The 27,237-nt window shown below is 40.1% G+C and overlaps 1 protein-coding gene across 5 annotated transcripts in view; it reads left to right on the forward strand.

Moving 5' to 3' along the window:
* LDLRAD4 (low density lipoprotein receptor class A domain containing 4) overlaps positions 1-27,237 on the forward strand; it is a 280,021-nt gene that overhangs the window by 84,663 nt on the left and 168,121 nt on the right. For 3 of the 5 annotated variants that reach the window (XM_083747042.1, XM_083747040.1, XM_083747043.1), the window contains exon 3: positions 18,029-18,517. The exons of 1 other annotated variant lie outside the window; for it this stretch is intronic. In XM_083747042.1, coding sequence (XP_083603168.1) covers positions 18,478-18,517 — 40 coding nt within the window. In that variant the 5' untranslated portion in view covers positions 18,029-18,477. Of the gene's footprint in view, positions 1-254; positions 320-18,028; positions 18,518-27,237 lie in introns of all 5 variants that reach the window. One more of the 5 variants, XM_083747041.1, reaches the window with a different exon arrangement.

Genomic DNA, 27,237 nt, shown 5'->3' on the forward strand with positions numbered 1-27,237 from the left:
CCTAACAAGCATTTCTCCCTAAATAATATGATTTTAGTAGTAAAGGAAATGCAGTAACTATTGTGACAGTGTTCTGCTGAAAAGAATAGAAGTCAGGTATTACATTTGGAAGACAATATGCTTTTAAATAATTGTAGCTAAAACAAACTAGAATGTTTTCCTACTGCTATATATTTCTTTATTTATTTCACTATTATGTTTAACTTCATGAGAATCCTAAGACTGAAATTACATTGATCAAATGTTCATTTCAGGAAAGCAGCTATGGAACAATGAATTGATTGCCACTTAACAGTTGTGGTTACAGCAAATTTAGAAGGTCAGTGCCCAGAATAGTGGTGGTGGTGATGATAGTTGGTTTAATTTAACGTAATGGACATTTACCTATATTTGTTGAAAAATGGAGCATATAACGTGTGTTGAAACTGGATTATTTAGTCTAAATAAGTGGGTTTGGCCTGGATGTTATGGAGTCTTGTTGCTGTTACAGTCAGTAGTTGCCTGAACATGTGAAGATGGAAAGTGGACCAGAATTGTGGATTCACCAGAACAATTCACTTAAAAGCTTATTTATGGTCATGTAAGCTCTGCCCACAGAGTTCCTTGATCCCTGGGCTGCTCTTCAATTCTTTATATTGTTAAGAGTTTGACGGAGAGGAAGTAGGCTACATGTAAGATCCTGCAACTGTTAAAATACAGTGGTATTACCTCGAGTTACAATACCTCGAGTTAGAAACGCCTCAGGTTACAAATGCCTCAGGTTACAAACTCTGCTAACCTGGAAGAGTTACCTCGAGTTGAGAACTTTGCCCAGGGTGAGAATGGAAATGGTGTGCCTGCGGTGCAGCGGCAGCAAGAGGCCCCATTAGCGAAAGCACGCCTCTAGTTAAGAACAGTTTCAGGTTAAGAATGGACCTCCGGAATGAATTAAGTTTGTAACTAGAGGTACCACTGTATAGGCCAGGCTAGCTTCCTATGTTGAGGTGATCACATAGGTGATGCGCCATTAAGACAACAAAGGAAAGGGGGTTCTCCCTCAACTCAGAGATATTTAGAAGGACAAAGCGTGAGTTTAGAGTTGAAAGTACTCACTGATGTTGTCAGCATTGTGAAGTTTTCATGTTTCCTCATGCCTTCTGTTTATGGAATGTGCCAAATCAAAATTATCTGAAAGCGGCCAGACATGCTCCCAGATTACTTTCTTGGAACTGTGTCCAAGGATGACTTGTTATAGAAATTCTTGGCCATCGAAAGAAAACTAAAGTACACTTTCTGCCTCTGTTTCGTAAGTTTTGGCAGAGTTTAGGAGAGTATAAAGGGTTTTTTTATCATTTGTTTGTTTACTTGGTAAAGATGAGAGTTCATTGCCATTTCATGGAGGGTATTGATTTGATTCTAGAGACTTTGAAGGTTTGCTTTTCTGCTTTGGAGAATGTTCCTGAAGTTGTGGATGTTGTGCTTTCTTATATATATATCAAAATTACACATACTGTTTTTTGCTGTTGTTTTTTAAGCATGGAAATTTTAGTGCATACTTAAAGCATTTCCCTTATTTGTATTTTGTTTAAACTGAAATTAGCAGCATTTAAACTTACAATCCTCCTGATAAACATGGTAGTAATTTTGAAAAAAGGTTTTACATGCACACCATTACAGTGGTACCTCAGGTTAAGTACTTAATTCGTTCTGGAGGTCCGTTCTTAACCTGAAACTGTTCTTAACCTGAAGCACCAATTTAGCTAAATGGGGCCTCCTGCTGCGGATGCGCCGCCGGAGCATGATTTCTCTTCTCATCCTGAAGCAAAGTTCTTAACCCGAGGCAATATTTCTGGGTTAGCGTGTGTAACCTGAAGCGTATGTAACCTGAGGTACCACTGTATTACGTTTTAATGCAGATGATGGAGCCATGCCTCCAAACTGATAAGAAACATTGTTCCCCAAATTTTGCATGTTAAATTTTATTTATTTTATGTTTTGTTGTTGGATCCATGCAGGCAGTTTTTTAAAGTCCATAGAAAATGCATGTAGATCCCCCCACCCCACTTCCATTAAAGAGGCCTCTACAGTCACTTACGGACTCAGTGTTAAGACTGTGTTCATGGAAGACAATCTTACTCAGCTATGAGTGATCATCAAAGAAGAAGATCAGGACAGCCACAGGTGGGAAAAAACCTGGTTCTTTTACAAGCAGTGAGCACAAAAGTGCCAGAGGCAGAAGGTGTAGTCAAAACTAAGCTACTGGTCAGGAAGGAAGGCAAGGCATAACAATTTAGCAACGAGTCGGTTCAGACTAATGACCTGGCTTGGCAACAAAGGTTTTACAGGAACTGATGTGTGCCAACTGGCTTAGGGAGTCAACTGACAGTATGAAGCTAGGAGAGATGGGAGGAGTCCTTTCAGGCTGGAACTGTAGTCCCTGTTCTACGTGGCACATGTGGTAAGTTGCTGGAGACTAGCTGTTGAAGACTACGGTTTGAGACCCACCTCTGTGTCATGGACAACATTTGTTTATTTAGCTATAATTTATATGCCATCCTTTGCACAACTCACAGGGCATTTTAGAATGTAAATAAGTGCACAAGAATACATAATATTTGTAACCCACCCCCTTCATTAGAAATGCCAAACAATAAATTGCCGAATGACAATAACTAACAGGCCTCAGGGACTTGAAAAGCTTTGGGCTAAGGTTCCTGTTTTAGTTATTTCCTTTTGAATCATGTATACCTATAACATCTGGGAGCCATGTGAGAATTGGCTTCCCCTATTATACCTACAAATAGCAACCAGACTTTCAGTTAGGTACCTGTTAGCTTGTGAAGAATAAAAGCAAAGAGGAGCAGTGTTCGACTGCCACACACACAGCTTCAGAAGGAACTTCTATAAAAATCTGCAATAAAACTGGCTTCTCCCAGTGGTTACTCAGGAGAAAGTTGTTAGAGCAGGTTGGAGGTGGGGTTTAGTGCAAACCCTCCCAGTAACTGGCTTCATTTCTGTATTTCCATGTCTAAATCCTACTGTTTCCTGGAAATGTTAGTTTGGTGAAGCAGACTTGTGAATATTTTGGCATGTGTTGAGATAGTGACTCATCACAACCCAATTTTCAAATGCCTTACAAAATTATATTTGGTGACAGAGCATGGTGCTTATCTAGTGTGCCAAAATCTCCTGAAAAATCCACATGTGGTGACTTGATCACACACAAATCAGTTGCGTGAATTCTTCACAAGTTCTTTTACAATCATTAGTTTGGAAGCAGGGCCTCAGAGATCAGCGCATTTGCTCTGATCTCTAACTAAACGTTCATTGCCTTCTCTCTCAGGCTAACAGAACTGCCTGCATTGGTGCAGATGGCTGATATGGATCAGCAACCGAAAGCTCCTGAGTCAAACCTGAAGAAGTATCACCAATCTAGGAGTGCACAAGATTTAGAAAAAGGGACAGCAGCAGGAACACAGATTTAACTAACAAGCCACTGCAGGAACCGAGAAATGAAAAAGGGCCTTTGACCCTTACTTCTTTTTTCAACAGACAAATGAGTTCCTGACCAGGGTTCTGAGACTTGCCGATTTCAAACCTTAAGTTGTTGTGATTGTCAATAGCTGTGCTATGGAGTGATGTGATGGCAGCATTACAGAGACATTGGCACAAGCGTACAGAATCCAGGGTGTGAATCTCTGGGACTTGTTGAGAAATGTTTGGGCTGTGTGAATGGCAGGGCTTTAACTGTGGTTGATTTGACTGGTCTGCTTCTTATGCTTATTTTTAAACCATCATTTGTCTACTGTTGCTAGTAAACAGATGAGGAAATAGTACAGTACACTTTGTTTTATATGGAGGTCAAGGTACCATGTTTCTTGTGTGCCATTTCCCTTGCTGTTGAAGCTTGACTTCCACTGTGTTTTTGTTATTATTTTATTTCTCTTTTCATAAAAGAAACATAGGGGTTTTGTTGGTTTTTTTTTTACATAAGTTGTTCTCTACCTTAAGTGCATGTATTCCACACACCCACACCCGGAGCAAATCACTGTGATTGCCTCAGGTTTTCACATATTGGTACCATTTTTAATTTATTTTTTGCCTGATAGTGAATTGCAGTTGAAGTGCAAAGCCTGTGGGGGAGGTCACTTCAGCTGGGAAGGAAATAGATAATACTGTTTGAATTTACAGAAGGAACACATTGTTTTGCATTTAAAAATGATGGAGCCTGATTGCATTTATGAACCCTTCCAGCTCTTGAGACTCTGTGTTCTAATCATGAGTTGCCAATGTTGATGGTAGTTCTGTTTCAAGCTTTTTACTGTGCTTCCATTAATGGGATGGTGTCTGCTCCTTCTGCTCTTCTGGCTTTGCACATTACGGTAAGTGTTTGTCATCATTCTCTGTCTTCTGTGTTCAGTGCCAAGTAAAGTGTTTTTTTGTCTCTCCAAGTTGGTGGCACTGGTGGAACTGAATTGTCCACCTGGGAGAGAAAAATAAAACTAGCAATCTCCAGAGGCTTCTTTGATTTGCATGATGATATCAACTGAGGCTTGTTGGTGTATGTCTCCTACCTTTCTGCATGATTAGTCAACATGACTGCAATATATTTATTAGCCTTTCTCCATTACACTGACAAATTGAGAGCCCTGTATCCCACCTCTTTGCAGCAAGTCTCTTGTGCCTTTTAACAGGGATGCTAAGTCATTGTTAATTATCAAAACCTGCTTTCATTTCATTATTTGTTAAACCCATATATGTTTTGTTACTCATTTATGAAATATCCATTTTGTTACTTAAATTTATTTTATTGTGTCCTCACAGTATGGGATAGTGGCAGGGACACTGACTTCCACAGGTCTACGAAATGTGGTTTGAATACCATATACATTCAAATAGAAATGCCATCTTGAGGGAAGATGGAGTGAAAATTAGAAATGGCTGGTTATTTCATACCAAGAGTGGAGCAGAGAGGCCCTTATTGGTATAGATTCTGGGGAAAGCTTCTTTCTCTCCTAGGTGAAGGTATCTTGATGCAAAGGACCACTTGGGCTCCTGTTACCCTATGCATTTTTTTTTTAAGTCTGAAAAACTGAGCCTTGTGACTTACCACAAACTACTTTTGAAACTCTTATCAGCTTCAAAATACAGTTTGCCATGTGGCATGGTGATGGCGGGGGTGGCTGCTATTAGAGAAAAACAAGTCTAAAGTCCCCCTGGGCTCACAGAACTAGCTTCATAGCTTTTTAGATCCTGTTTCTTTTGCGGTTGTTTTTTAGTTTAGCTCCAGGATGGCAGATCTGCACTTTTTGTAGATTTTCAGATACTTATCTAGCAGCATGAATAAGGAATAGAGACAGAATGATGCATAGTCATCATTGTGCAGCTGCACCATGTTAGGACAAATGCTTATTTAAATATTTTCTGCTTGTGTTGGAAACTGTTTTATGTGTTTCTGTCTAAAATAAGTTTGGCATTAAAAATATAGATATTTTATTTTAGACTAACTGTAGGGGATGGAGGGTAGGCAGAGAACTAATTTGGGGTAAATTTGGTCCTCATCCTTCATTTCAAATAGTTTCTGGTACATATATGTTATCTTTTTCTGTAAGACCTACTGATGTTCATCAGTAGTGATGACAACAGTTGTCAGTCTTGCTTAGCAATGTTTAGGGAGCAATTTCTCTTTGTTATCTAGATCTGATTAACCTTCTGGACCAGCATGTCTACTTACTGTAGCCCAAACATGTATGGTGTTGTTTTGCAGAGCTCACTTTGCCTTTTAATCTGATCTCCTCCTTGTTCAGCTGCCACTAAATTAAACTACACCTCCATGTTTATGCAATACGTGTTGTTCTACAGCAAAAGGTTTGTCTTCTAGTTTTTAAAGAAGGGTTTTCTTCAGCTATCTCAGTGGTGTATGTAAGGGAGTCCTTTGTGAAAGAGTTTGTTCATTATTCTAAACTCATTGGAGGAATGCACAGCCCCCCCCCCCCCATTCTCACTCATGCAGAAATGCAACTTGGATCGATGAAGCAATTCCAAGAGGGCTTCAGCATTGCTGGTGTGATACATCTATCTGAAGGCTCAACCAAAGTGGACTTGGAACTGGTCTGCAATAAATTTGGGTGTAGACAAATCATATCTGAACGACTTAGTATGACAATTTTTCTAGATAAAGGTTCTACTATTAACCCTCTTTGATGGACAAGGGACAGGAAACAATAGATCTAGGATACTAAATTACAGTTTGAAAGCAACAAATGGTGACTGGAACTTTTAATTAATTTTTTTTTTTATTTCTCAACTTGGAAAGTTTTATAAAATAACTCTGTGCATGTATGTTAAGAATCTAGCAAACATATCTTATCTTCCTGTGTCATCATCACGTCTCTCTTACATAACCACATGATAAGTTACAGTATAGAATTTATGGCAAGATTCTGTTTGGAAACATTTTTTTAAAAATGAGTGTTCCCATCCAGATCCATCATAGGTTCTGTCCAAGCAGCTAGAAACTATAATACATAAAACTGTGCCTTCTCAAGTCAAGAAATGTGTTTTGTGCCTACTTAAGCAGGAACTCACAGGAACTCAGTTCCGACACCTCTCAGTTGGGTGCCGTTGGTATTATAAGAGAACAAGGAAGGCAGTCATGGTGAGTTCTAGAACTCTAGAAAAGCACTGTCCATAAGTATTTACAAATTATTATTTTGGTTGAGGTGAAGAGGGAAGGAAGGAGACCTTCAGATGCTCAAAAGATAATTCAAACAGTTTTTCTTCAAAGGCACTCGTAGCAACCATTTTCAGTCCTGGTCTCTTCCCAGTTAATGTTATATTCAGTGACCTTTTAGCTTGTGTACCTGAAGTAATCTTTCCTCCCCCCCTCCACGTTTGGCACCTTTCTGCATTTTCTTTCTGCGCTAAAGAGAGTCAGCCCTCATGCACCATGGGAAACAGAGCCTTTTATATTTTTGATAAAATAATAAATTTCTGTTAGTCAAAAGAGAAATGCTAAAGGACCTTATAGTCTATCTAGTGCAGTATTTTGATAGTATCCTTGTGTTTGCCCAGGGGGTGGAGATATTTAGAGGTATGTACTGTTTGAAATATTTTCTTTTAGAGAATAGACCTCAGTATTTTACACCCAAATGAGAAATAAAATACTTTGTGTACTTAGTAACAGAAAGTAGATATGGCCCCCTCCTCTGCCTACTATGTTGGGGGAAAGAAAAGTGAATATAGTTCCCATTATTGCAGTTAAGTTACAAGATTATAAGCTAAATAGAAATTGCTGTTTTACTTCAGCAACAATAAGACAGGCTAAAATAAGTACATCATCAGTCAATGAATCAGGGAGCAAGATTTGTAAAATGGCACAATGCTAAAGCCACCCAGAGATTTACGGGTATAAGGCAGTATACAAATTTCATAAATGATGATGATGATAATAATGATAAAGGAGGGGCACCAAGCAAGAGACAGAAACTTGAGATTATGCTCAGTGATGTTGTGTGCTAAGGCAAAATCCTGGGCGTGACCTGGAAGCTTTTATTTCTAGCAAAGAGTTGTATCTTTAGTAGTGCCATGGAGTTCCACTGGTAAAGCAGCACTTCTGTTTATTCTCCGCCCCCTGTTTTCCTCACTAAATCATCTCCATAGGGTCCCCCAACCCCCCAGATCTGATGTACGAGGCGTGTAAGGGGAGGGGAAAGAGGAGAAAGCTGCAGGGGAGAGAATGGGAGTTACTAATACTCAATCCCGGAAGGTCAGCAGGAGCAGGAGTAGGATACTGGTGTGGGGAAACAAGGGCTAGTAACAGCAAGATTGGTTGGTTGCTAGAGGTAACACTGGCAGCCTGAAAACTGCTAAAATGGTTGCTGACCAAGGTTCAAGTCAGCAGAAACCTAGGGATATAGCTACAGTGGTACCTCGGGTTACATACACTTCAGGTTACATACGCTTCAGGTTATAGACTCTGCTAACCCAGAAATAGTACCTCAGGTTAAGAACTTTGCTTCAGGATGAGAACAGAAATTGTGCTCTGGCGGCGCGGCAGCAGCTGGAGGCCCCATTAGTAAAGTGGTGCTTCAGGTTAAGAACAGTTTCAGGTTAAGAACGGACCTCCAGAATGAATTAAGTACTTAACCCAAGTTACCACTGTATGTGAAATAAGCAATAATAAAGCATCCAATTATATAGCTTTACATGCTTGTCCCATAGAACTCAAAGGAACGCAGGCCCAAAGTGAGTACATATTAAAAGAATAACATGGCATGCAGGAAGGTGGCAATAAAGTCTCATGCTCTGAATATATGTGGTTACCAAGCTAAAATAATGACTGATTATAAATGTTCAGAAATCTGGCACACTGCCTTCTTTTTCTGTGTTGAAAAAAAAATTGTGTATTTATGAGCAGCAGTTTGGGATTTAGTAGCTAGCCAGGGAACATAAGCAGAACTAAAAAGCCGAAGAGTTTCCCCTCAAGGCACTTCTCCAAACCAGTGACAGAGAGAGGTCACATGCAGAAAAGGATTTGAAATAGTCACATAAAAGCAAAGGATTTTAAAGTCAGTTATTCAAACTGGAATTTTCAATAGAACTCATCTTCCAGCCACTCTTGATTCAGGTAGGGGGCAATTCATTTTTAATTACAATAATGTATGCCTCTGCATATTTGGATATACATGGGAAAGTGCAAAAGAGAACCTTTCATTGTTGTATACCGGATATAATTTGAGGTTTTATGACCCAAGGAACTTGTGAAATTCCATGAAATAATGCTACGATGTTGGTTTTTGTTTTCTTTGATAAAGATACGGGACTTAAGGTGCAGCGTGATAGCTTCCATTATATGCCTAGTGCTCTAGCTGCTACAAATGCTTTGTTTCCCTTCCTCTTGACTGGAATCAACAAATTAATAAGCAAAACGCGATTGCTGCATTTGCTTAATGGCAGCTTCCCCATGAAAAGGTAAAAGAGCATATCAAGGAATGTACTTGAAACAGAAGTGTAGAGGAGATGGTGTTGGTCCTCTGTGCTACTATTCTAAATGTGCAGCAAAGAGAAGAGCCTAGCAAAGGTTTCAAGTAAACACTGCTATCCCACGCCCTAACCCATCCCCCAAAGTCTTGAGAGACATGCCTTTATATTTTCAGTTACAGATAGGTAGCCGTGTTGGTCTGCCATAGTCAAAACAAAAAAAATTCCTTCCAGTAGCACCTTAAAGACCAACTAAGTCAGTTCTTGGTATGAGCTTTCGTGTGCATGCACGAAGAAAGAAGAAGTGTGCATGCACATGAAAGCTCATACCAAGAACTGACTTAGTTGGTCTTTAAGGTGCTACTGGAAGGAATTTTTTTTGTTTTTATATTTTCAGTTATCTTGGTGTAATTCAAATATCTAATTGATAAATATGTCCTTCCACCATTACAAAACTGGGATTAACACAATTATAATCCAAGTGTAAATTCTTCAGCAGTATTAAACTTGCAAATGACAGGTATGAAATTATAAATATACTACCTCTCTGGTTGTGCAGTAGCCAACCAAAAACATTATAATCTATGATGAATATTAACCAGTACTGTTTGATGTAGGTATATGAAATATCAATGCAAACAGGCATGGAAAATATTGGTTTTATCTTTCGTTCAGAAATGGAAAATTTCTTATAAAAAAATCACATAACATTAAAAAATCATTAAAAAAAAGAAATAGAAGTTTTCTTTGCAGTTTCTTCTAACTAGAGATTACTTAGTGTTCTGAAAAATGAAACTGGAAAGAGATTTAACACTTTCATTCATATCTCTCACTACTTCTTAGATCCAGCTCTGAGTTTCAGCTCAGTGGAACTGAGGACTTTCATGGCAAGGAGCAGCAATTTACATCCATTGATCAGAGGCTGTTAAATGAACTTTCCTCTAGAATCAGTGATTTCCACTCTTGACTTTTCAGAAGGGGTGTTAGGTCTTTTGCTTAGCTAGTTGGCTAGATTTGTTTGTGCTAGGTGGCAGCATTTTCCTATTTCCCTTTGGTTGTTAAATGTATTTTATTTATTCACATACCACCTTGAACCCTGGAAAGTGAGCTAATAAATCATTTTAATAAATAATTATTTCATTTTTCTGATGACTGTTTTTTGTTTTTATTTTTTTATTGAATTTATATACCACCCTATACCCGGAGGCCTCAGGGCGGTTCACATAAAAAGATCACAGTATATAAAGTAAAAAAAAAAGCAATAACCCAATCATACGCCTCCCTCCAAAAGAGCCACATTTTAAAAGGGTATAGGATGTTGATCAGGTCAGCCAAAGGCCTGGTTAAAAAGGAACATTTTTGCCTGCCGCCTAAAGGTGTATAATGAATAGTAAATGAATTTATTAATAGCAACTAATAAAGCAGATACATTAAAAAGCAATAAAATGGTAAAAGGCACAGGGGAAGAGGATTGTTTTGGATCGGAATAACTGACCATTGGCAGTAGAAATCCGTGTTGTCTATTCCACACTCTTCCTGTTCCTCTGTCAAAGCGGGAGTCAGGAGCAGATCAGGAATAACTCACAAAGTGTCAATGAAATTCACTGTTTATTCAAAGAAACAAAACAGCTCAAGCCTAGTGAGCACAGCAACTCCTCCCAGTAGGTGTTGCTTCAATGAGGCAGTTGCAAGGACTGAAGATCCCCTGTGGGTTCTGGGAGACCTGGGAGGGGAGCAGATCACAGCAAGAAGATCCTGCCTCATCTCTGCCTCTTGGCCCCCCTCCTCTTCAGCCTTCACTCATGCCTTTGATTCTGGACTGCTCTCTGTCACAGCCTCTTCCTGCTCACTAAACCCTGTTGCCCTTTCAGCTTTGAAACCTCTTCCTCCCAGTCTGCTCCCTTTTCTCCATCTGACCATTCATCATCATTCCACCACATAGCCCCTGGTTCTGAGCTTTCTTCCCCTGGGGGTTCCCACCACTGCCTCTCACCACTCTTCATCCTGCCTGTCCTTTACATCCACTGCACCAGAAAAAAAACAGTATTTTCCTAGTGGCAGAGTATTTTTCTGATGTGTACTGAGAAAATGTGTCTTCAACAACAACAAGAAAATAGTAATAGTAGTAGTAGTAGTAGAAGTAATAATAATAATAATAATAATTAATAATTAATTTATATCCCCCATCTGGCTGGGTTTCCCCAGCCATTCTGAGTGGCTTCCAGCGAAAGATTGAAAATACATTAAAACACCAGTCATTAAAAACTTCCCTAAGCAGTTGCATTAAAAATGTTTCTGGAAAGGTTCTAAGGTTGCTTGGTACTACAGTACTGACTTGCTGTCAGTACCTCCTAAATAGCTTTTAATTTATTATCGGTCAAAGCCTGTTGGGCATTCTTTAGTAAAAATAATAGGGGAAAGTGTTTATGGAAAAGAGTGTTGGTTTTTAATGTTGATGCCACCAACTGACGTTTGAGCAAATCTGTCTTGCCCAACCTTAACCTCTGTGGAAGATGGATAGCAACACCTTGTTCCATTGACAACCATTAAAGCAGTACATTTGATGTACAGTAATGCACATTAAAGGAGTAGCATAACCCAGGTGGTCTTACTCGAAGCAATTGCAGGGCAGGGGGGAAATGACAATAGTGTTCAGAAACAAGTCGAGTCCAGAAATCAGATTAACCAGTTTATTTAGGGAAGTGAGAAAGTTAGTGCATAGGTGCAATCTAAAGGAAAGTAAAACACTAAACCAAACTGTCATTGCAAAACTTGTAGTTACCTCTGCTGTTGGTAGTAGCCCCTGGAGTTGGTTGTAGGGTGAGAGACAAAGGGCTACAGCTACCATATCTATATTGCCTTTTGCGCCCAGGTGGCTTTGAATGACAGGTTGCTAGGCCCAGTCAATTATAGAACATACTTCAAGAAAATGAACATAACACCTTTGGGAAGTTGGGAGATGGGGCTGTCAAAGCGTTCACTACTGCCAAAATTATGTAACTTCTTTGCTAGACAGCAGATTTTGGGTTGTGTATTCAGACTTGGTTGATGGAGGGGAGACATGACCTCCATGCTTGAGCATGATGGAGCCTAAGAGAATTCAGATACCTTAAAGGGATATGCAAACGCAGGGCATACTTTCGTGACAACAAAAAGATAATAAGCACATTTTACACTGGTAAGTGCATGGTTTTCTTTTTTCTTTTTTAAGTGTCAAATTTAACAAAGCAGAAAAAACAGATTTTTTTTTTTAAGGACAGAAAAAGACACGCAATAGCTATACACACTGTTGGCTCATATTGTGAATACAATAGCCATTATTACTTTCCTCTAAAATTAAAGAATAAAGGTCAATATAAGCCATCCAGGTGTCCAAATAGGTACCTACATGAAATTGGTGTTCATAGATACAAATGTAGCCAGGGCAGTGAGGTCTGCAGACCATTGCAAAATGGATGGTGAGTATTTACCCTTTTCAGGCTATAAGTTTCTTGGCAACCATAAGGGCTGCAATACCCCTTTTGTTTTAACCCCCATGATACAGGAATATAATGTAAAAGTACATGAACATCTGCAAATGTATTTAATTTGGGCAGTACAAAATTTATAGAGATAACAACTTCAGATCAAAAATACTATATCACCGGACATGACCACATCTTATTTCTCAACAAGGCCTTTCAAGCATCATATCTCCAGCATCAATGTGTATTTAATACTACCTTCCTGTACAAATGTTATCGAGTCCAATATACCCCAAAGAACAATTTTTTATAGGATAAGTTTCAAATATAAAACATTCTTTATAGATTCTAAAGCAATTTTCCATTGTTTAGGTTGTATGGCACATTCTAATTCCCTGTTCTACAACTCTTTTAAGTTATTGAACATCAACTTTCCAAAAGTCCCATAGGCCTTTATAGGCAGCAGTTGTGGATTTAGCTTTCCGAGAAGATTGATTTATTCCCTCCAATAAGTTAGGAAATGCCAAAGCACTCGATGCAGACAGTGCATAAACAGACTCCAACATGTGTTGTATTTGCAGATGTTGCCATTCTGCACTCACTGGTAAATGATATTTAAACCACAATATGGAAAACGGCAACAAGTCTTCATCTGAACTTATCAGCTGATCTAACATCTAAATCCCACAATAGACCCATTTCTTCTGTAAAAAACCCCTCCTCTCTTACCTTCAGATCTTGACAACCCCATAAAGTTTATTTGGCATAAGCATATGGGTCAAATTGTATATGACTATACACCACGTCTCTCTAGTTGCTAAAACTGTAAGTGTTATGGGTCCTTTCCTTTTTGTATACTTAGCCCCAAAGCTAACTGTTCTAGAGTGTATAAATATGGTAAATTACACATGGTGGGGTATTATTATTAATAGCAAATTTTATTCATGTGGGATAGAATTATATGTCCATAGTCTTCTTTGTGTTAGGAAAGATATTTAGTCTCCATGCTAAGATGTTATAAAACAAAGTGAATTTTGGAATTTCTTGTCTGTATATTTCTTGTCTGTATATTTCTTGTCTGTTATCTAGAAAAATTGCAGCTGACTTATTGCTTTCTTCATTAGGCTGTTAAAGCTTTCATATTGGGAGTTGTTATTTTTCCTGTGGCTGAAAGTTTCCTTCAGCTCTAAATATGGTGATTTTTTGGCATTATGGAGTGTTCAGTGCATTTTTGTGGATTTTATTATACAACTAAGTCAAAATGGAAGAAGTATACCTTTGTCTGAGCCTTCAGGCTACCTAGAAACTGAATTCAGTTTACTCATGCTTGCTTCAGAGCTTACTTTTTTAAAGCATCATTATCATGGAAGGATTTTTTCCCCCCTGGTGGAGCACTTTCCAGGTTAATTTCTTTGGGCAAATGTGTTTTTGTGAAGGATATTATAGATGGATGCAGGCTTAGTTGGTTAAAGAAAATCTCAGTTGAAGTCCTTTTGTACTTAGTAGGATTTATTTCTGAATCAACATGCATCGGATTGTACAGTTGGGGAGGAAATACATACACATGTTTATAGATAGAAAGTACGCATAATTTCTGTTATATAACAAAGATTAATGCAGTAGGTGACTGCCTGTGACAATGATTGAATGCATTTTCCATTCTCTTCAGTGGAAGAGTCTTGCACATATCAGTCTTGTTTTGGAGATTGCCAATTCCAAATTGTAAAAAAAGCATTGTCTGTCTCAGTTCTGTGAGCCTTGGTGCCAGGAACACCCTGCAGCCGATTGCGTCTACAGTTCTTTCAACTCTGTTTGCTTGTCTGGATAATGTTCTACATTTGCACTTCTTTATTTAGTGCCCAGACGGAAGATGTTGACTACTGGGACAGTGTAAATAAATCAAATTAATTCTTGCAGCCTGGTTTGATTTGCAGGAGCAAACCAGAACTCACTTTGCCCAGTAATGCATATGACAGTGTAGGGGCTTTCTCCCTAGATTCTTTTGGCTCCTGAGCAGCTGCTGGCCACAGCAGATGGACTTTTGCAGCACTTGCTGATCTAACCTTCCAGGAAGATGTGAATTTCTATGAGCATTTCCTCAATACATCTGCAGTCATGGTCTGCTCATTAAGCTGTTCTGTGAATGATTAAGCATTTTATAAATGAGTTCTATTTTTTTGCAAGAGCTCAACTGTGCTCAGATGGTAAAAATATCTTCTGGAGTGGCAGACTTTAGGAAAGCTACATGCTGATGTGCACTTGTTTCTATGATTTTGTTGACTTCATCAGTGCTTGCAGTATTCTATCAAACTAATTTGGTGTTGAACTGACATAAAAAGCCAGCTTACTTCTCTGTGTCAGTATTCTGTGGCTAGAACCAGGAACCACATGGTGTGATCAAGCCTCAGAGCCCTCTAAAATATTGTTGCTGTGATGTCTTGACCTGAATATGGAGGTAGAAAAGAATGCCTATTTCAGTAGGTCTGTAGGTGGCCAGCCACACCTGATTTTAGGCCCAGAGAATATAATTATTATTATATCTGACTGGGTTGCTCCTGCCATTCTGGGCTGCTTCCAGCAAAATATAAAGGGACAAAACAAAACATTGAAAGCTTCCTGAAACAGGGCTGCCTTCAGGTGTCTACGAAAGGTCTTATAATTGTTCAACTTTTTGACATCTGATGGGAGGGCATTCCATAGGTGGGTGCAGTTACTGAGTGCAGTTGGGTGGGTGCAGTTACTGAGAAAGCCCTCTGCCTGGTTTCCTGTAACTTCATTTCTCACAACGAGGGAACCGCCAGAAGGCCCTCAGCGCTGGATCTCAGTGTCCGGGCTGAATGATGGGGATGGAGAAGCTCCTGCGGGTATACAGTGCCGAAGCAATTTAGAGCTTTTAACCGTCAACAAGAACACTTAGACTTGTGTTCAGAAATGTACAGGGAGCCAATCCATGGTACCTCAGGTTACAGACGCTTCAGGTTACAGATGCTTCAAGTTACAGACTCCGCTAACCCAGAAATAGTTCCTCGGGTTAAGAACTTTGCTTCAGGATGAGAACAGAAATCACACAGTGGCGGTGTGGCAGCCAGCAGCGGGAGGCCCCATTAGTTAAAGTGGTACCTCAGGTTAAGAACAGTTTCAGGTTAAGAACGGACCTCCGGAATGAATTAAGTTATTAACCTGAGGTACCACTGTATGGTCCCAGCGGCTGCTCCCAGTCACCAGTCTAGCAGCCACATTCTGGATTACTTGTTTCCGAGTCACCTTCAAAAGTAGTCCCATGTAAAGTGCATTGCAGTAATTCAAATGGCAGATAACCATTCTAGTGAGACAGTGGGCAGGAAGGCAAGATCTCAGCTGGCATACCAGATGGAACTGGTAAACAGCCACCCTGGATACAGAGTTGACCTGTGCCTTCATGGACGTCTGTGAGTCCAGAAGCTAGAAAGTGGGAAAATGCAGGAAGTAGGATCCTGTCTGCTATACTGACCAGGAAATAACACCAAAGACAGGGTCATCATATTTATATCACATATAGTCAGTCCAGGGGCTTCAGATACTGCTTGCCAGTCAAAGAGGTGATAATACCTAGTTGACAGAGCAATGCCTGCTGTGTTTGAAGCTCCTGCTTTCTGCTTCCAGTTTCTTCACATTCTTCACTATTAGAGATATGGTTGCCCCTAAGCCTGAGATGGGGAACATCTGTTGCCCCAGATGTTGTTGGGATTCCATATCTCCTCAGCCAGACCAGATCCACCACATGTGTACACTAGGCTGGTGACAGTTCTTTGTAAACATGATAGCCCTTTCAGACTGGGGGTGAGCAAACAATGGAGTTAACAGTTTTCTGCACAATACATTTAAACATGTTTCTTATTTGTTACGCACAGTCTGCACATGTTGTCTCAGAGCAGTACACCTATTGTAAGGATGTCACACTTTCCCAGGACTCATAACACAATATTTTTCTACCTGGTTAAAATAAGATGCCTCCTTCAAATAGCAAATTCATTTGCTGTTGTAATTGGTGTGTGGAACATACTGATTCGCAGAAGTCCTGCCAAAGATGCTCTGGGACATTCCAGGAATCAAGAGTTGAAATCAGACTTTGGTTTTACAAATAATGAAAGGGAAATAAATAACACTCAGCCAGCAACACCCAGGAATGCCATTTAAAAAAACACAACTGAATCTGACCGGGTCATAAAAACCTTTAGACCATGAGCTCTGAAGCTGTGTCACCGTCATCAGCCTTTTAAATCAACAGCAAAAGTGGGTGGATCCAGCCCACATTCAAGAGTGCTTCTATGGCACTATGTAATACGAGACAGAACGCAATTGGTGGCTTCTGGAAAAGAGGCCAGTGCTGCTTGTCTTCCGACATAGGAAGGCTTCTTGTCCTTAAGTATTTTTCTCTTTCTGGAAATAGACTATCCCTAGCTTCAGACTCAAAATGTGAGCAGAGAGAATGAGGGAGGGAGGGAGATTGCTTTATGGGAATCATGCTTTCCTCTTGAAAATTAAAACACTAGATAATTGTTTTCTAATACAGTAATATTTTGAAGGCAGGGAGGGTGGGTTGGGGATCAGTTTCCCCTGGCTAAACTGAAAACAAAGCACATATTCCAGAAAAGGCAAAGCAGACACTCATCACAGACCTACAGTAGGTGGAAGAAAAAAAGGAAAAGAGCAGAAGCAACACTGTTATTCTGACTAGAGTATCAGAATTAAGGTGGAGACTGGTTTGGGGCCCACCTCAGCTGGATCCCCATTGCAACCTGCTTACATTCTCCAAGATAAGGAGATGACTACCATTGAGTCCTAAATGGCAAAATAACTAGCTGCTTTTAAAACTATAAAGGAAAAGGGGGGGATGGAATACCTGTTTGTGCACACACAGTGGGGGCTGCACCACAGGAGAAAGGAGAAGAAGACATGAAATGGGAGTGACCTGTGTGCAAGGGGGAGAATGGTAGGGGTTGGTGAGCATGGCGCTCAGGGACACAGCAACCGGATAAAATATAATGTTTTAAAAACCAACACAAATGCAAGGTAATTTTTTTGCTGAACAATAATTTCAGCAACTTGGGTTTTAAGAAAAACAAAAGTTGTTCCTAGCCTGCTATGTGCGCTTTCTCTGAGGTTATACCTCAAAAGGGCAAAAAGAGGTGGTACAAAGTGTCATATTTTATAAGAGAGTTTTAGAAAATGGTAATGGTGAGACCTGATTAATTTATAGAATAGGCTTGAGGGCCTTGAGTGTTTTTACTTTTCTCTTTTAACTCCAGTTTTGTTATTGTACTTCTCTTCCCCCATCCTTACTAAATATGGCTTTTGAAATGTAAATCGTATCATGTTCAGAGATGCATATTGACATCTTCAGCACTGCTTCTCTTTGCATTTCAAAGAGTTGTGTGGTCACATTTTGCATTTCAGCAAAATTGCAGTATTTTCCGTCTAAGGATCTTACTTTTATGTGGGCAATCACTCCCTACTAAATGGGGTGTTTGCGTGTGCACAGACGCACATGGTCTTATTCCCTGAATGTTGTGAATCTTGCTGTAAGTCATCAGGAAACATCTTTTTCCTTTTTAATTTCTCAGCTTGCCCGAGGGGGAGGTGAAGCTCAAAGAGAACACAGAAGACAAATGAAGACCACATCTGGCTGAATCCTAAGGAAAGTAAGCAAGCAAACCCAGTGATGTTTTCTGAGCAGAGGACTAGAGCTAAAGTTTGAAAGAGAATTTAAAAAAAAACAATGTGTGGAATGACTGCTTTCGTTTACATGGACACAGTGGCCAAAATTCTCTGGCAGGACGGTTGAGGCATGTGATCTGCACTTACCATTTGAATTTGACGCACATCCTTTTTACTGAAGGGCTCAAGGGACCTGGGAACAGGTGGGAATTGGATGATGCCAAATGCCAGCTTGAAGGGAAGAAATGGACACTGACAAGCAAAGATGGAAGTGACTTGATAGCTTCAACTCTGGAAGCTGTCTGTGGAAAGGACAGGTCAAGACTGGAATCACAAACTTTTCTGGGAGAGCAGTATGCAGGAAGCTGGCTTTCAGGCCACAAATGCTTTCACAGGTAAGGATCCCCACCCCCCATAATATCAAGACAAATTATGTTTTCCTTGAAAGCAAATGTATTTGTGTTTAGATAGAGCCACTGACATATGTGAAAAATGAGAAAACTTAAGAAAAGGGCTGCTAATCTTTTCGTCCTGATCATTTTGCAGCATAGCGATTCAGGATTTATCTGTCAGATCCTTCAAAAATGGCTGTGCAGTCACAAGCAGAAGGGGGCAAGATGTACAATCATTTATGCTATGAGACCACTGTCCTCAAGAGTCCTTAAAATTCCTGTTGATGGAGTTTAAGTAATGGTTCTTGTGATACATTTTCTACTTGAGCATAATACTGAACTATGCATCAGATATGATGGATGCATGCATTAATTTTTTAATTTACCTGGTGTGCATGGTGTGCAGGTCCAGATTTATATCCAGCTAGAATAAATATATTCTTAGAATACTTAATCTGTGTGCGCAGAGAGAATGGGATGGAGAACTTCTACTATGGTCAGTCCTGCAGCCATTTTTCACACGAGACATGGAAGAAGGTAGGAACTTGCATCCAGAATGTCCCTTGGAGAACTTCCCAACCCCAAACTCTGGAAAACTCATGCGTTTTTTGTTTTTGTTTTGAAGGCTTGAAGACTACAATCCATATGTGTAGTAATCTATACTACACAAATCAATGTGACTCCTGTGGTATAAGTGGATTGTGGAATGTGTGCCTTATTGAAGAGGCACCCAAACATTGTCTGTCAAAGCTTGCAGTCTTTGCTTTATTTTGGTTGGCTAGAAAACCCTGGGAAATTATGAGCAAAAGCATGCGGTGACCCTCTGGACGCCAACAGAGGCCACTTGGAAAAACACTGCGATTATACAATGTAACTTGTAGGCTCAGACAAAAATTCTTCATATGTGGGTGAACTTGGCAGATGGGCTTCACTTCTTTAGATGCTCAGTTTTTTAAATCAGTAGGAGAAGCTGAATGTGGTTTGCTTCTCTGTTTGTTTGGTTCTGGGCTTTTTGGGAACCCTACAATAAAAGGAAATGAATACCATCCCGGGTTACATTCTTTTCTTCACAGTGGTGAAATCCTAGTAGACCCATCTATAGTCTTTCAAAAGAAACCCGAGATTCATTGCTCTAACAAATGAAGAACAAATAGAAACTGGTTTTGAAATTCATCTAGAATTATTTTGGGGGGTTTTAATAAAAAATAATAATCCCAACAACTTTAGGACCGTAGCAACACAAATAAGTATTAGGTATCTAATCCGTCTTGGTAAAAGATGCCAGCATTTTTAAGATTGTCCATTAAGCATATCTCACTTGTATAGACCCTTTAAAAATATTCTCTACCTTATGGACAATGTGACACAAGTGTGCTTCAGAGTTCCCACAAAACAATTGTGTTGCATTGTCTAGGATTGCTAGCTTTTTGTTCCTGTATGCCACACATACAATCAAGGGGTATACGTATAAATTTCATGAAACAAACAGATAAATCATGGCAGCTTGATTTGCAGACACTGCAGGTGATACTAATTGTGCTTTTATGTCTGTTACTTCCCCCTGATATTTTTCAGTTAGGGTAGACTTATCTTTGAGACTTCACCCTTGCTTTGGAGATATCTCTCCCTTCCAAAGTGTTCATGGCTGTTCGTGCCTGTCCTTGTTTTATGTTCAAAAATAGAATCCTATACTTCTGCTACTGTAAGTCGTGAAAGGGAATAAGAAAAGGAAAAGCCACTTGACTGTAGTTCAGGGATAACCAATGTGGTGCTGTCCATATGTTGGACTCCATTAGCCCCAGCCAGCACGGCTAGTGGCGGTGATGGGAGATATAGTCCAATAATAGCTGGAATGCGGACACCATATTGACTATCCCTCCTGTAGGCTACAAGGACGTGCAGTGATGGAGAAGGCTATGGGCTTTGTGGTTGCCGCAAGTGCAAATGTTTTGCTATATATTGGGGCTTGCAAATATTATCTCTTGCAGCGAAGGTAGTGCTGGGCCAGGAGACAGAATAAAGAAGTATTTCAAGATGAGATACTTTCCCCCTTTTACAGGGGTTTTAGAGCCTTCATCATTGCTTTGACTCAACTGTAATTGCACCACCAGTGCTGAGTCTACAGTCTGTCAGGGCTTGGCACCTTGAAATGTGAATTCTAGAAGTTTTAGCGGGCTACTCTCCTTACGGAGCATCCTGCCTCCTAAATAGAAGGCCTGATAGTTGGTAACATTCCAACCGGTTGTGAGCAAATAGTGTGATCATTTAAGGCTGTCTGCTCCTGGTATCTTTGACAAGCCTGTAGGCTTTCTCTTCCTGATGTGAGTTGCAGAGATGACAATTCAGCTGTCAGCTCTTCTACCAATCACTGAACAAAATAATGTGAGAAGTCCCACTTGCCTACCACATTGCTGTCATTTTCACCTCCTTACAAATGATCCTTTGACATGATGTCAGTTGCGTGGTTAATTCCTTAACCTGCTTAAAACCCCCCAATATAATATAGTATGTTAAAGTGATTTTCATGGGTAACCAACAGTATAACAATTGCACCAATTAGAATCTGTGGTGCAATTAATTCCAAGAGCACTGACTTCAGAATTTAGAGTTTGGAACATCCCCAGATTTAGTTCTGGTGTCATTCAGGCACTGGGATGGGTAATTTAGAATTAGGGGCAGCCCCAGTCTTCTGACTTGACCAGAAAATGAATAAACATAGTAAACACACACCAGCATTGGGCTGTAAAATATATGGGTCTCATTCTTAAATGCCTTCCACAGTGCAAGAAATTTAAGTTAACACTTGATGGTCAAGCAATTGATTATGATCATTTATTTGTTTGTATTTTTGATTCCATGTTAATTTTAAAAAGCTTTAAGAAGTTATCTCATGGTGCAACATTGCCTTTGATTATTATAGGCACTTGCATTTGAGATGAACAGGGCAAGACCCCAAACTGAACTTTATCTATTAAAAGCCTTGGCAGGATAGCCTTTTTAGTTTATTTTTCTTTGTATCTGGTGAAATATTAACTGGGTGTATTGGATTTTAAAGTTGTTTTCTTTTACACACAATAAAACAACTTTAAAATACAATACATATAGAATGTGTTAAGAAAACAATTTGAAATTTTTAGATAGGTCTTTTGAGAGACTGTATTCCACAGCTACAGAGTCACAACTGGAAAGGCTCTGCTCCTGACATAAAATAATTTTAGCCCCCATAAAGATACTCTTTGGAGTAGAGTCTGATCAGTAGATCTTAAAACCCTGGGGACTCGTGGAGAAAGTATTTCTCAATGGACTAGGAACTGAACTCGTGACTTCCAGCCTGCAGAGCAAACACTCTGTTGTGATTTATGGAGTACAAATGTGAAAATTCAATCAAATTTGTCCTTGGTTTAAAAAACAGGTGCCTTAGAACAATAGCTTCTGGAGGTGGCTATAAGAATGATCCAGCTTAAAAGGAAAGCTGTTTTGAAGATACAGAATACATTGAATTATTTTGCTTTGAATTTGCTACATAGGCTGAGACAAAGGGTGATAATTTCTTTGTCTTATCCCAGTTTCTGAAGGGGTTCAACACCTATGCATCCAAATGGCTAAGTAAAGGTAAAGGGACCCTGCCCTGACCATTAGGTGCAGTTGTGGCCGACTCTGGGGTTGCAGCACTCATCTCGCTTTATTGGCCGAGGGAGCCAGCGTACAGCTTCCGGGTCATGTGGCCAGCATGACTAAGCCGCTTCTGGAGAACCAGAGCAGCGCACGGAAACGCCGTTTACCTTCCCGCCGGAGTGGTACCTATTTATCTACTTGCACTTTGACGTGCTTCCGAACTGCTAGGTTGGCAGGAGCAGGGACCGAGCAGCGGGAGCTCACCCCGTCATGGAGATTCGAACCGCTGACCTTCTGATCGGCAAGTCCTAGGCTCTGTGGTTTAACCCACAGTGCCACCTGTGTCCCTGGCATCCAAATAGCTAGGGTTAAGGTTTTTGAAAAGGGTTTTTTAAGTTCTTGGGGTTAGGAACAGTTAGCCAAATGCAATGCTAGAGGCTTCACAAGATTTCTTATGCAAGGTGACCAGGGCCTCAGCAGGAAATTATTCCAAAAACCTATATTCAGTCCTGGAATATAGGAAGTAGCAGTCAAGGATAGTGTCTGCAAGTGTGTTCAAATGGCCTTTTTAATGCTACTGAGCAGCCACAGCACCATATTTTGGAATAATGTGGCAAGTCCACTGAAAGAAAAAGCATAACATCCCAGTCTGCCTTACACTCTCACATTGTACTTACTTGAAAGTAAGCTCCATTGAAATCAGTAGGGCAATTCTGAGTAAATATGCATGGGATCAGACTGGAAGTGACTGTGAAAATATCACCTCGCTCAGCAGGGAGGGGGGATGTGTCTGAGCCTACTCTAATATTATTACAACAGGTAATAGTTTGCTTGAATAAATCAGAGATGGCAAAAATAATTGGCAGAGCATGGATTTATGTGAACAGATGGTATACAGGAAAGAACAGAGAAACTCCAGGGAAGTGTGAGCTGTCCACTGAGTCTTTCATTCTGTTCCTGCTCTGCCTTTATTTCCTAATGCTGTGTTGTCTAATTTTGGAATATTTTGATTATTATTTTTTGAGGGAAGGAAGATGGCCAGCTTTCTGACTGCTTTGACATTTGTGTTCTCCCTTAAGCTACTCCCATTTGATTTAAGGGCGCAGTCAGAAAGGGAGCTTTGTGGGGTAAATAAGGAATTCAGCTTTTTTTTTTTTTAAAGATGAGCACAGTCACAAAGAATGTATCTTTGGAACAAACATCTGTGCACAATCAGTGCTTTTGAGAGCTTCATTGGTGAAACAGTTTTGTACAATGACCGTTGAATGTAGATAGCTTGTATATAGGTTGTGGTATGAGAGATGGGGCTATGTAAACAGGGCAAGTTTAGTGGCTCAGAAAAGCATGAAATGCTTGCTTGGGATATGAGTGATTCAGAAATTGTATGTTTATCCTGGAGGCTTAGACTATACAAACCAGTAATTTATACTGGCGGAAGATGAATATGGAGCCCGGCTGTGTATTCAATCAGTTCCTGATTTAAATGGAAAAAATGGAAATTGCAGATGACGCACTATTTCCCCTCCCCTTCTCCTGAGTCTTATTATACTTGATCTGTTTATCTTGAAAGAAATGCTCTGTGTACACTGTTACAAATATTGCCCCTCAGTTGTTCCAGGCAAGACATTGGACAGACGTGAGACCTGCCAGTAAAGTGAGAAAATGGTTGGCTCAGCGAAAATTCACTGTGACTTATTTTATAGCAGGGGTGGGGAATCTGTGACCATCCAGATGTTGTTGGAATACAGCTCATTTTTATTAATCTTTTTTTTTTTAACCATTGACCATGCTGGCTGGGGTTGATGGAAGCTGGGAGTCCAACAACATCGAGGGTCACAGGTTCGCCATTTCTGTTTTAAGGAATCTGTTCTACTCGTAAAGGAATGCATATTTTCTTTCTCGTTGGAGAAATGCAGTTTGCTTGCCAGAATAATTCTGCGGTGAAAGAAACTGCTTAATGTGTTTCACATGGCATTGGAGAGAAGATACAGCAGACTGTAACACATGTAGCAAATGTGGTTTGAAAAGGTAGCACGGATGAACATTTTGTAATTGGGGGAGTTAAAAAAAACCACCTTTTCAAAACCGCTGAGTGCTTCTCAGAGAATTTGGCTCTTAGGACTATTGGGTTAAAATACAATCCATTTTATGTGTTGTGGCAATGTGCTGGGTAGCCTCCGTTATTCTGATGACTAGCTGGAAAGACTGATGTTCTGATAAATGCTCTGATAAATGAATGTCTGGCTCTACACAGGACTCTTGTTCACAGCTGAAATGGGACCATAGGCAAATTATGGCAACCCAATACATATTCGAGGTCAGAAAGGAATCTTTAGCCTGCTCAGATTAGCTAAAGATAGGGTTTTGTTTGGTTTGGTTTCTGGCTTGTTTTTCTTACCTGAGTCATCTGGAGAGATTTGCCGGGCAGGCATCTGCTTGTAGTACACTGTTGCCTGGATGTTCTGGGTTAATAAATATGTGTGTGTTGATAGGTGCTGTTTTGTGATATGGTTGCCAGCTAAAATTTCAAAAGTATGGAATGTTTGTTACACAGGCATGCACAGTTGTGATGATACTTGGGAAATTTAAATGCTACTAGCAGGGCTCCCCCCGCCCCAATCCAGAGCTCAGCTCCAGCACCTCTCAGGTGGGCGGCATTGCCATTCTAAGAGAACAAGGGAGAAGTTCATGGTGAGCTCTGCCACCTCTTTTTCTAGAAAAATAGTACTGGCTTGTATCACAGGGTTGTGAATTTCAAATCTGGTCAGTTTCAGTCCTGGGGTTCTATATCTACAAATGAAAGGATCTGATTATTGATACATTTTAAATTAGTGTGTGTGTGCATGTGCAAATACCTCCCTCCCTTTTTGTTCCACCTCCCACTTTTTATGTCAAGTTTTAAGTGGGTCTGCTACCATCATGTGCCATTAGATGTATGTGTGAAACATCTTGTTACTTATCTTTGTCAGCCACCCTGGGAGTCTTTTTTGGCTTTACAGCAGGGTAAATATGCTTTAAATACTGTATTTTCTGCACCATAGGGCGCACCGGACCATAGGGCGCACCCAGTTTTTTTTTTTGGGGGGGGGAATCAAGAAAAAACATTCTCCCCCAGCCCCAAAGAGCAACGTACAGGCTGCACACAACCTCTCCCTGCCGGAGGGGTTGCGCGCAGCTATGGAAGAAGGCAAGGCAGCGAGCGGGATGTTTTGGCTTCCCCTTTAGCCCCGTGCAGGCTCTCCTTGCCGGGAGACACTGCGCAGGGCTAAAGAAGCCATAGCCCCGTGCAGCCTCTCCCTGCCGGAGGGGTTGTGCGCGGCTATGGCACAATCTTGCATTCGCTCCATAGGATGCACACACATTTCCCCTCAATTTTTTGAGGGGAAAAACTGCGTCCAATAGAGCGAAAAATACGGTACATAAATAAACAAAGAGGTATGATCTCCTGAGACTTGTTTTCTGGTCCCAAACATAGAATTAAGCTAACCAAATTTAATCTTGCCACCATTATATATAGAAACCTTGGGAGGCTGACAGTCAACAACCTGACAATTTTAGATAGAACATGCCAGACCTTGACAATGTCTTTAAAGTTGGATGCGGTTATTTCATACTGCAAAACCCTAATCACAATTTATCTCACTTTGACTGATAAATTTGATCTTGATTCATTGCATGATACAGATTTTCATAATAAACCTTCCCATTTCTTATTCCCCTCTGAAAAAGAAGCAGATCATTTCCACAAATAATTCCTGATGTACTGTGACTTATGCAAGACTATCAACTTTATATATTTTCATTGGGCCTGTAATAAAGAGTGATATAGCAGCAATTGAGATATAAATTAAAAGTAAATGCAGTCTCTTAAGTATCATCAAATGATATGTAGCAGATAAAAATTCTTTTTTTTTTACACTTAGTAACTGTGGAACACTGTCTAGAAATACAGGCCAGTGCTAAAATAACATTCTTCTATCAAATTTCATATTTAGATTACTTTGTTGGAATGTAAAAGCATCATTTGGTGATAATTATGGAGTAATTAAAATAAATTGTCTTCTCTGGTTTAACAAATCTATTGTTCAGGCTGTAGTCCTGAACACACTTAGTAGAAACTAATATCCATTGCAAATAGTGGGAATTACTTCCTAGTAGTTCCATATATTATAACTGGGCAGGGTCACAAAACATGCCATCAGATTGTGCTGCCAGTTCTTGTCTTTGTCTTATAGATACTGCAAAATAATAAAATAAACGGATCTTTGCAGCCTTTTACTTGTGCATATTTGCTGAAAAGTGCTCACATGGCTTCAGAATATTCCAGCGCTTGAACCGCTTATGAAATAACAGGGCATGAAAAACTGAATCTGGAGCTATATAACTTTGTTTTGTTCATGACAAGTATGTTCAAGGGAGTCACTAAAACCTTTAGATGTTTTATTAAAGGTAAAGTACCGAAAACTAGAAATGGGACAAAGTGGTTTAACCCTCTAACTTTGACCCAATTACTATCCCTTTATTTTCTTTTGCTGCATAAAATTCCAGAGCTCTAGAAACCCCACACAGCATACAGGCATGGATTACTGTCACAACAGTGTGTGTAACTGAAACAAGGAATGGACTCACAACGGTAGAGATCACTACCGTGAGCTGCTCTGTGTGTTAAGAGGGGGGAGGATCATTTTGCCCTGGGAAGCCCACTTTCTATACAACAGCTCCACAAAAGCTCTTAACTCCAAATTTAAATTTGTCCTCTGATTACTGGATCTGACAAGTAGCAAATGCTGAGTAATTTGAAAGTTATTGAAGAACCCCCATTCTGTTTTTAAGTTCACACCTGTGTTGCAAGAGAAATACCACAACACTCATTTTTTTTCCTCCTAGAAAGTAAGGGGAAATGTCTTTGCATGTTATGGTGCGAATGCCTGCGGGGGGGGGGGTCTGCTGCAGTCCTGAGCAGAGGATCCATGGTTCCCCTTCCTTCCCTCCTCCGTGGTTACAAAGCATGGATCCACATGGATCCTCAGGATTTTTGCATTGGGCTAATCCAAACTCACTGTCAGATCACATGTCTGTGGCCACAGCATGAACCACAAAAATCATAT

The sequence above is a fragment of the Podarcis gaigeae genome (assembly GCF_964106915.1).
Source record: "Podarcis gaigeae genome assembly, chromosome: 7".
NCBI classification, from domain to species: Eukaryota; Metazoa; Chordata; class Lepidosauria; order Squamata; family Lacertidae; genus Podarcis; species Podarcis gaigeae.